Raw genomic sequence first — 11,126 nt, 5'->3', positions numbered from 1 at the left:
AATCTGGTGTGAGCAGGCAGAGGAGAGCTCTGCAGCCCCACGGCTCAAAAAAGCCCCAGCAAAGGAGCCTGGCGAGTGATTCCTTGCAGCCCTGGGGCAATGGCAGTGACCCCATGAGCTGGGTCTGCCTCCCAGCCTGCCCAGCACAGCCCTGCAGAGTGCCCCCATACCCCAGGCACCACAGCCCCCTTACTTTGCAGAGCAGCACCACCAGCTGGGGCTGGGGCTTCAAGGATGCTTCACATGAGTGTCTTCTAGGCCAGCTTCAGACTTCTGGACTTGAGAGTGATCTTCACTGTGCACTAAGAGCTGAGAGACCGCCAACAGGCATGGGGCTGGAACATTGCCTGCAAGATCCCTCCTGCCCTATTACCTCACAGGACTGGCACAGAACTGGATCCTGAGTGTCAGAGAGGCTGGGAGCCCAGCAGGTGTGCCATGAGCTTGGAGGATCACAGCCAGATTATTTCCACCTGGGCAGCTCCTGGGCAAAAAAGGCGGTGTTTTGTAGGTGTGGTATTCTTTGCTCACTGGTGCATCAGAAACACTAAGTTCAGCAGGAAGCAAATGGCTGTTAAATGGCCTGTGAGGTGACTGCTTTCTGAAGTAGCTGACAGGTCACCCTTGACTCCTGGCTGGGATCTGTGCCTTTAGGCTCACATCTGCCAGTGTCCATGACAGGACAGCAGAAGGCACTTGCTGTGCATGTAGTTTCTGAGATCGGCTCTTTCTAAGTACCTGGTAGGCCCCATAGTGGAATAGGTCTTGGATAGGGGTTGTCATGTCAGAGGTGTCAGCTTCTGCCTGAAGTCATCCTTTAGGACTGCTTTCAGTTTTCTACACAGAGGGGGCCACTGCCTCCAAGATGCTTGGGGCAAACTGAACCATGCATGAGGGTTTGGAAAAAGATAGCCTGGGTGCACAGAAGCCATTCCGTATCCAGAAGTTGGAGGCAGGAAACAAAATTTTGAGGTGGTACAAGAGCTGCTGGGCACATTGTGCAGGGTTCACCTACAGCCTGTGTGTTCTTTTCCATCCTGACTTAGGTGCCACGTCAATCTCAAGAAAGGAGTAGCCAACAGAAATGAGACAGGTACTCTGAGATCATGAAAGCCATCAGAAAGCAGCCCCTGAGAAAATGACTGATATGGGGAAGTCAGGAGAAGCCTGGTCAGGAGAGATGTGAGATTTGGGGGAGGAAAGAGGAGTTTGGCTAGCAGAAATTAATGATTTCTGTGAGGTTCGAACATTCAGGCAATGTTGATTCTGCTGTAACACTGACTTCAAACAGTCATGTAAAGCCTTTCCCTTATTTTAACGAGTGATATTAATCCCCAAACCTAAATACTACTCTACACCCTGACAGGAATCCACTATTCTTATGCCTGACTTCAAAGTATCCCTTGAAGCCAAAACTCAGTCCATAGCCCCTTTCCCTTACCTTTACTCTCTTGCTTACCCTGATCTGATCAGCTTGTGGGCCAAAAGAAGGAGAAGGGTGGGAATGCTCTGAGGAGCTCAGCTCTGCCTCAGCATCTCCTGCCCCAGGAGGAGGAATGTGACTGTGGCAGGGACTGTGAGGTCACTTCTGTCTCTGTACTTGATAGGGCAGCAGCAGGAACGTGTCACAGAAAGGGACTGTGAGGTCACTTGTGTCTGGAGGTGGCAGGTCAGCCTTGACTTCTCCCTGGGATCTGCACTTTTGAGCTGACATCTGGCAGTGGCCCTGCTAGGCCAGCAGAAGGCACCTGCTTGGCATGCTGACTGTTGGCATTGCTTCCTTGCAACACTGTGCAGGGCTGCGGAGGTGTCAAAATGAAGTTCTTCTAGTAGCATCACAGTACCCACCACATCCCACAGACCCCATGACTAGCCCTGAGCCAGACATGGGTGTGCAGGGTCTCCTCTCCCAGTGGCTGTGGTCAGGCCTTGGCCCTTCAGCTTCATTAAAACCAACCAAGATTTTTCTCAGCACAGTGCTTTGCCTGTCTGTAACCATGGCCTCCAATTTTCTGCCCTAACAAGGCCCTGGGGAGGCTTTGTTAGTAACAGCCCTCAGTGGGGCCCATTAATACTCCAAGTCACTTCAAGTTTTCTTTCTGACTTTAGCTTCTCAAGTGGTTACATCACTCTCCTCTCAGTACCTGAGCTGAGTACAGGGGGACGATCACCTCCCTAGCCCTGCTGGCCACGCTGCTTCTGATACAAGCCAGGATGCTGTTGGCCTTCTTGGCCACCTGAGCACACTGCTGGCCCATATTCAGTCAACAATCAACCAGTACTCCCATGTCCTTCTCTGCCAGGCAGCTCTCCAACCACTCATCTCCCAGCCTGTAGCTCTGCTTGAGGTTGTTGAGCCCCAGGTGAAGAACCCGGCACTAGAACCCCAGAAAACCGAAGAGCAGGGAGCAACCTCTTGGCTATGTTCCTGGCAGCAGCTTTGGAGAGGCGTCCAGGCTTCTGGGTTTGCCCAGAGCAAGACCCTCCTGTTACTGTTGTGCTTTCAGAGAGGCAGCTGTGACCCAGGGCTGCACAGTGCCTGCTGCTGCCTGCAGTCACAGGGATGCCACTGCAGAGAGAACAGGACTGTCACCAAGGCATATGAGATATGATGGTTTATCCGAATAAAAGAGCACAAGAGAACACACTGAAAGCCAAAAGAGAGAAGCAGTGAAAAGGCCACGTCCTGCTGCTGGCCATGGCCATGGCTCCAGAGAAGCAGCAGCCCCTACCCAAAATCCATGTAGCAGCTGGGCTCTTGGCCCAGAGACCCTCCTGTGTGCTGGGGCTGATCCCCCAGCTCCAGAGGGGATGGGAAGAGATTGCAGCAGATAACAATGTAGTTCTGTTTTTGTTTTGTTTTTGTTTTGTTTTTGTTTTTTTTATTTATTATGTTTCTCTACATAACCTGCTTCTTTCAATAATTAGATGACTGGGTCACTATAAATGAAAAAATAGAAATAAGAAAATCAGGTAGCAGGTTAAGGATAACATAATTTAAATCAAAAGAAAAAAATTGTAGAAAATATTTATAGAGAAATATAGTAACAAAAATTTTCCTCACAGTTCCTGAAATAATCAGGGAACTCACAAACATTATTGATTGCAAAGAAGCATGTATCCAAAGAGTTTCCTTACTGCATCCTTGAACTCCTGGTTCCTCATGCTGTAGATGAGGGGGTTCAGTGCTGGAGGTACCACTGAGTACAGAAATGACACGACAAGGTCCAGGGATGGGGAGGAAATGGAGGGGGGCTTCAGGTAGGCAAACATGGCAGTGCTGACCATAAGGGAGACCACGGACAGGTGAGGGAGGCACGTGGAAAAGGCTTTGTGCCGGCCCTGCTCAGAGGGCATTCTCAGCACCACCTTGAAGATCTGAACATAGGACACCACAATGAAAACAAAACAACCAAAGCCTAAAAAAACACTAAACACAAGAGACAAAACTTCCCTGAGGTAGGCATGTGAGCAGGAGAGCTTGAGGATCTGTGGGATTTCACAGAAGAACTGGTCCACAGCATTGCCTTGGCAGAAGGGCAGGGAAAATGTGTTGGCCGTGTGCAGGACAGCATTGAGAAAGCCACTGCCCCAGGCAGCTGCTGCCATCTGGGCACAAGCTCTGCTGCCCAGGAGGCTCCCGTAGTGCAGGGGCTTGCAGATGGCAACGTAGCGGTCGTAGGCCATGACGGTGAGAAGGTAATATTCTGCTACAACCAAGAAAGCAAAGAGAAAGAGTTGGGCAGCACAGCCTTGGTAAGAGATGGCCCTGGTGTCCCAGAGGGCATTGGCCATGGCTTTGGGCAGAGTGGTGGAGATGCAGCCCAGGTCGAGGAGGGCGAGGTTGAGGAGGAAGAAGTACATGGGGGTGTGGAGGCGGTGGTGGCAGGCTACGGCGCTGAGGATGAGGCCGTTGCCCAGGAGGGCAGCCAGGTAGATGCCCAGGAAGAGCGCGAAGTGCAGGAGCTGCAGCTCGCGCGTGTCTGCGAATGCCAGCAGGAGGAACTCGCTCACAGAGCTGATGTTGGGCATTCTCTGACATTGAAGAATTGTCTGTAGCTGGGTGAGACTGGCACTGCAAGCATGGATTGCTGGGGCCTTTAGAGGTGTCCTTCCTTCTGTGAAGCAGTCAGAAAGCAGGAACAAGGGGGAAACTCAAGTTCAGTCCACTTATGGGATCCATGAACTTTGCAGGGTTGTTGCAAAGAACACCTCCAACCACACTGTAGAGCGAGTCAGATTTTATTATGCTTAGTAGAACAATCACACTCTTGTGTTTCCAAAGAAGTGGAGACAGCTTAAAGCAAAGAAGCTCCAACCCCAGTGCAGATGGACAGAATCCTCACCTTATCCCCAAGTGCATGAGCAGGATCTCAGCTTTTCCCTCTTCGCAAAGGCTGCAGAGTCCTCACTCCAGCTGCCCACAGACAGCCATCCAGCAGAACAGACATGTTAGTACGGAGGTGTCTTTTCTTTGAAGTATCTGGATAACACAAGGATGCCTAGACAGAGCTGCATCCTGCGGGAGAGAAGAGTGTAGCCCAGGATGATGCCCCACGGACAGAGCTGGATATTCGCAATCTGGGGTGTCCCAATACCCAATCTGCATCCCCTGCAGTGTCTGGAGGAGACTTGGACACCCAACTCTTGGCTAAAAAGGGCAGCTGGGTTATGACACTCCAAGGGGCTTCTGCCAGACTTTCTCACCTTGCACTGCAACCCAGCAGGACTCTCAAAGCCTACTGCATTGCCCACTGCCCTCCCAGAAACAAGACCCAGCAGGAGACCCTTCCAGGAGCTGCAGCTGCATGGCCCTGCAGCCAGGCACTTACCTTGTCAAGGGCTGTGCAGGTTTCTCCTGCAGGCAGCTCTCAGCATCCTCCCACTGCCAAGTGCCTCCAAGCCCTCTCTCCTCTCCTCTCTGTGTGCCAGCTGCGGACAGAGCCCCCAGCCCTACTGCGCTGTGCAGAGGAGCTGCTCCTGGGCACAGCTGTCTCTCTGCAACAGGATCACTTTTGAAATGAGTTTTCTCTATCCCACGAGCCCGGCCCAGCTCAGCAGCACAGCACCAGCCCAAGGCACTGCAATCACCCCTCTGGGGGCTTTGCTGATGAGCCCACACACGAACCTCAGGCACTCAGAGACAATTGAAGACATCTCTCCAGAAGTGCAAGTCAGAGGCAAGTTTCCTGCAGTGTCCCCCTGAGGGCCAGCACTGACACAGCCTCCCTTGGAGCTCGTTAGAGCAGAACCCTGGAGGCAGTGAGGACAAGGAGACAAAGGCAATGTGAAGGAGACACTGATGTGTAGGAAACCTGGATGTGTGTCACCAAGCACAAGGGCTGGGCCTTGACCACAAGTGCTTGGGAAGTGAGATCCTTTCCCTTCACACCTTTCACAGGGCTCTTCATGGAGCAGTAGGAGATAGCGATGTGCATGGCCACGTGCAGGAGAATGGTACGACCCCTGCTTTGTTCATTGTTGGGGTTGAGGAGGCAATGAGGCCCTGGTGCTTTAACGATCACCTGTCTCCTCATAGGCCTCAGTGACAGAGACAACAGCCATAGCCATGGACACAAAGACCTGGGTCCTGCTGGGACTTTGAGCTTTGCCATAGCCCTTTATCCTCTCCATACCAGGCTGTCCTAGGGTCCCCTAGACCTGTACCTCTTTTCCTGAGGGCTGCAAACACTCTTCTCTGTGGTGCCACACTGGATCTGAGCTGATTCGGATAACTCAGACTTTCTTGGTGGCCATGCTCCTCGTAAGGCAACTCTGTAGAAAGCTGACCTGGTTCCTCGTGAGCAGGCACCACTGCTCCTATGGCATCCCTCGTGGTGCCCAGGCCCTCCTCCTCCTGGGCGCTGCTCACTCAGCAGGGTCCCAGTCTGCCCTGATGTGTGGGGTTCCTATTGTTATGGCGAAGGACGAGGCTCGTCTCCTTGTAAATGACAAGAGATTTCTATAGGCAAAATCCTGCATTTTCTCAGCGTTCCTCGACACTGATGCTCCATTCTGTCAGCCATTCATGGCTGCAGGCAGACAGTTCAACCTTCATGTGATTGTGCTATCTCTGACAGGATAGTAGCATCAGGACTTCAGGAAAGTTTGGATAATACAGGAGTAATCACTTGAATGGAACTGCAACACAGAGTCACAGAAAAACAGTGGGTGGAAGGCTGCCAGATTCTACTTTTTCTGTTCTTCATTCTCATGCATGCTGTCAGTTTGTCTGGAGCTGGGTCCTGAATGTTAAGGGGCTGTGCAGGTCAAAGTTCAAAGGGCCAAAGCCCAGCTGGAGCTCCATCTGTCTATTACTGTCAAAGACAATAAACACTGCTTATAGAAATACTTTAAGTAAAGGAGGATTGAGGAGAATCATCATCCTTCATTGGACATGGGGGAAATCTGTTAATGATCTAGAGATAAGGTAAAGGCTGAGACACTTAATGCCTTCTTTGCCTTAGACTCTAGCAGCAAGACCAGTTGTTCCCCTGGATATTTCTACTTCCTTGTAGCCAGTGCCAACCTTCCATGGTGCACTTTGTGGCAGTTTTTCCTCTCCTGCTGTTTCCTACTACCACAGAAAGCTCCATCTGGTAGGAAACCCCTCCTGAAGTAGGCATCCCAACCCAGCAGGCTCCTTGCGGCCTCTCAGCCAACCAGACACAAGTCACCTCAGGAGCAGCTTCCAAGCCAGGGGCCTGCTGCTGGCCTTGCAGCTTCTTGGCTAGACACAGCCAAGCCTTGTGCCTGCTACTGTCCAGTCATGGACTCAAGCAGAAGGGACAGGACAACCCATCTGGGGGCCTTCTTTCTGTCTGGGTCCTCCTGGGTGTGTAGGCAAAGGGGATCCCCCAGTCAGCATGCCAAGCAGGTGCCTTCTGCTGGCCTAGCAGGGCCACTGCCATATGTCAGCCCAAAAGTGCAGATCCCAAAGAGAAGTCAAGGCTGACCTGCCACCTCCAGACACAAGTGACCTCCCAGTCCCTTTCTGTGACACGTTCCTGCTGCTGCCCTATCAACTGCACAGGCAGAAGTAGCCTCACAGTCCCTGCCACTGGGTCATAGTTTAACCAGGCCGGCAGCTAAACACCACACAGCCATTCGCTCAACCTTCCCCCTCCCTCTCTGGGATGGGAGAGAGAAATGGAAAGTGAAGCCCGTAAGTTGAGATGAAGACAGTTTAATAAGACAGGAGAATAATAATAACAATAATAATAATAACAATTATAATAATAATACAATGATTATAATAGTACTACTACTAATAATATGTACAAACAAGTGATGCACAATGCAATTGCTCACCACCCACTGACCAATGCCCAGCCTAACCCCAAGCAGTCCGGCCCCCTTCCCCCGGCTAGCCACCCCTATGTGTTGTTTAGCATGACGTCAGATGGTATGGAATACCCCTTTGGCTAGTTTGGGTCACCTGTCCTGGGTCTGTCCCCTCCCAGCTCTTACTGCACCCCCAGCCTGCCTGTTGGCAGGACAGAGCAAAAGGCTGAGATGTCCTTGGCTTGGTATAAGCACTGCTCTGCAACAATTAAAACATCGGGGTGTTATCAGCACTCTTCTCATCCTAAGCCAAAACACAGCATTCCACCAGCTACTAGGAAGAAAATTAATTCTGTTCTAACTGAAACCAGGACAGACCTCTTCCACTATGGGGCCTACCAGGTACTTAGAAAGAGCCGATCACAGAAAGTACATGCACAGCAAGTGCCTTCTGCTGCCCTACCATGGACACTGGCAGATGTGAGCCTAAAGGCACAGATCCCAGCCAGGAGTCAAGGGTGACCTGTCAGCTACTTCAGAAAGAGCTCACCTCACATGCCATTTAACAGCCATTTGCTTCCTGCTGAACTTAGTGTTTCTGATGCACCAGTGAGCAAAGAATACCACACCTACAAAACACCGCCTTTTTTGCCCAGGAGCTGCCCAGGTGGAAATAATCTGGCTGTGATCCTCCAAGCTCATGGCACACCTGCTGGGCTCCCAGCCTCTCTGATGCAGAGGAGCCAGTTCCGTGCCAGTTCTGGGAGGTGATATGGCAAGAGGGACCTTGTAGACAATGTTTCAGCCCCATGCCTGTTGGCGGTCTGTCAGCTCCTTGTGCACAGTGAAGATCACACTCAAGTCCGGAAGCCTGAAGCTGGCCTAGCAGACACTCAGGGGAAGCACCCTCTCAGCCCCACCTCCAGCCCCAGCCCCAGCCCCAGCTGGCGGTGGTGCTCTGCAGAGTGAGGGGGCTGTGGTGCCCGGGCACGGGGGCACTCTGCAGGGCCGTGCTGGGCAGGCTGGGAGGCAGACCCAGCTCATGGGGTCACTGCCATTGCCCCAGGGCTGCAAGGAATCACTTGCTAGGCTCCTTTGCTGAGTCTGCTGCATGCCCTGTGGCTGCAGAGCTCTCCTCTGCCTGCTCACACCAGATTGAGTATATGAGCTCTGTTCAGTCCACCTCAGAGGAGATCCCCCCTTAGGAGGGAAGTGCTGCAGTGGAGGCCAGCTGTGCCACTGCCGTGCCCACTGCCTGTCCCTGACTGCAGTCCCAGCACAGCCCCACAGCAGCACTGGCACCAAGTGAGAGGAGCAGCCGGGCCTGACCCCACCAGCAGGGCTCAGCAGGAGAGGGCAGTAGTGGCAAGAGAGCAGCTCTGCATGCCCCAAGCGCTGGTGCTCCCTGGCCGTGCTGCTGGGATGGGACTCTTTTCCTCTGCACCCCTGCACACAGACCAGGCAGTGCAAGCTCCTTCCTGAAGTACACAGACAGACATGATCTTTGTGTACAGTTGCTGAGCTAGACTTGAAAAATATATACCAAAGTGGAATTGGGATGACCAATATCATTTTAGTGGGTAACATTAACTGAACTAAAACTAAGGAAATCCATTAATAAAATGCACACACAGAAATGAAAAGAAACAGAATATAGGCTGTTCCTATAATGAGTGACATTAAGACTCATCTGCAGAAGCAGACTGAGCACTTATTCTCCTGAAACACATTAAATCATCAATCTCCACAGGGCTTTCTTGAGCTCCTGGTTCCTCATACTGTAGATGAGAGGATTCAATACTGGAGGCACCACCGAGTATAAAAATGTCACCACCAAGTCCAGGTATGGGGAAGAGATTGATTTAGGCTTCAGGTAGGCAAATATGGAAGTGCTGATAGTCAGAAAGACAACTGCCAGGTGAGGGAGGCACGTGGAAAAGGCTTTGTGCCTGCCCTGCTCAAAGGGAATCCTCAGCACTGCCCTGAAGATCTGCATGTAGGACAGCACAATGAAAACAAAACAACCAAAGGCTGAAGAAAAACTAAACACAAGTGCCCCGACTTCCCTAAGGTAGGCATCTGAGCAGGAGAGCTTGAGGATCTGATGGATTTCACAGAAGAACTGGTCCAAAACATTGCCGTGGCAGAGGGGCAGGGAAAATGTAGTGGCCGTGTGCAGGACAGCAATAAGAAAGCCACTGCCCCAGGCAGCTGCTGCCATCTGGGCACAAGCTCTGCTGCCCAGGAGGCTCCCATAGTGCAGGGGCTTGCAGATGGCAATGTAGTGGTCGTAGGCCATGACTGTGAGAAGATAAAATTCTGATGCAATCAAGAAGACAAACAGAAAGACCTGAGCAGCACATCCTTGATAGGAGATGGCTCTCGTGTCCCAGAGGGATATGGCCATGGCTTTGGGCAGAGTGGTGGAGATGCAGCCCACATCGAGGAGGGCAAGGTTGAGGAGGAAGAAGTACATGGGGGTGTGGAGGCGGTGGTTGCAGGCTACGGCGCTGAGGATGAGGCCGTTGCCCAGGAGGGCAGCCAGGTAGATGCCCAGGAAGAGCGCGAAGTGCAGGAGCTGCAGCTTGCGCGTGTCTGCAAATGCCAGCAGCAGGAATTCACTCACTGAGCTGATGTTGGGCATTTGCTGGTTCTGGCCATGCGGTTCTCCCAAGGAGGGAAAAGGCAATAAGAAAATACAACACAATTATCTGTTGATATCTGATTCAATATTGGCCTTTTAAGCAGACATTCGGCATGTTCATTTCATGAGCCCTGACGGATGCTGCCTAAGGTAGTCCGTGGGAACAGGGGACTCTTCTGCAGGCAGTGTAGTTAACAGTCCCTACCTATTAAAAAAAAAAAAAAAAAAAAATTAAGAGGAACATGGGGTATTCTCAGATCAATTTAACTCATCATATGAAGAAATTTTTACTCCCAAATCACCGAATGGCAGAGAAGGGCTGTGGCAATTTTTTTTTTCTATACTGTTGTTCCTGCTGCATTACAAGCAACGCCTTGTGGATCCTCAGAGTCACAGATACTATTCCTCTAGTGCAGAGTGTACTTCAGAGAGCACAGCCAGTCTGTCCATCCGTTCTGGTCTCAGCTGCCCTGTGCTGGTGGGAGAGAAGAGCAGCGATTGTCCCAGGGAAGTGCCTGAGCCCTCCTTCACACAGAATTTCTGGCAGGAGCTGCCTCTCACTGCCTACCCATGTCCTTGCTGGGAACTGGTTCTCTGTCCCCATATCTCTTTCCTGTCCATGCTAACAGACCCCATCTCACAAGCTGTGTGCTCAGACTCACTCAGATTCCACTCCACTGCAAGAATCTTAAAGCAGAGAATCCAAAAAAGCCTTTCTCTTCAGACTAACCAAGCCTCAGTCTTCCTCCTGAAATGCCCATTCATAAATGCCATTCTCTAAAGTATCTCCTAGTCCAAATTACAAGTAGAGTGAGACCCACTCTGACAGATGCTATCAGCCATTGGATGTGGCAGCTGTAGAAGACCCCTCTGGCAACCCCACCTGCATTGCCCTGCTGCCAGAGCCTCACAGTGTCAAGAGCCTGCAGATGTGTCCTGCCACCCGCTGCCCTCTGTTGTTGCGCTCCTCAGTGCCTCCAAGCCCTCTCTCCTTCTCTCCTCTCTGCGTGCCAGCTGCGGTCAGAGCCCCCAGCCCTGCTGCGCTGTGCAGAGGAGCTGCTCCTGGGCACAGTTGTCTCTCTGCAGCGCTTGCCAGGAGCTGCCCTTGGGCCCAGGAGCCCAGCCCAGCTCAGCAGCACAGCACCCGACCATGGCATCGCTTGCTCTGTGCCCTTGGGCTCCCTCGAGGTGTCTCCAG

The 11,126-nt window shown here is 52.0% G+C and overlaps 2 protein-coding genes across 2 annotated transcripts; both read right to left on the bottom strand.

Annotated features, from left to right (window-relative positions):
* Nucleotides 1-3,096: 3,096 nt before the first annotated feature.
* LOC311216281 (olfactory receptor 14C36-like) lies at nucleotides 3,097-4,032 on the bottom strand (the record flags this gene model as incomplete). The annotated part of the gene is made up of 1 exon (XM_084297828.1): nucleotides 3,097-4,032. The coding sequence occupies one exon, from the start codon at nucleotides 4,030-4,032 to the stop codon at nucleotides 3,097-3,099; it is 936 nt and encodes a 311-aa protein (XP_084153954.1).
* A 4,981-nt stretch (nucleotides 4,033-9,013) lies between these two features.
* On the bottom strand, nucleotides 9,014-9,928 carry LOC311216280 (olfactory receptor 14C36-like; the record flags this gene model as incomplete). Its single annotated transcript, XM_084297827.1, has 1 exon — nucleotides 9,014-9,928. The coding sequence occupies one exon, from the start codon at nucleotides 9,926-9,928 to the stop codon at nucleotides 9,014-9,016; it is 915 nt and encodes a 304-aa protein (XP_084153953.1).
* Nucleotides 9,929-11,126: the final 1,198 nt, after the last annotated feature.

This window comes from Netta rufina (genome assembly GCF_964035555.1).
Source record: "Netta rufina genome assembly, chromosome: 18".
In the NCBI taxonomy this organism is placed as follows: Eukaryota; Metazoa; Chordata; class Aves; order Anseriformes; family Anatidae; genus Netta; species Netta rufina.
This window is presented reverse-complemented; position numbering and strand designations above follow the sequence as displayed.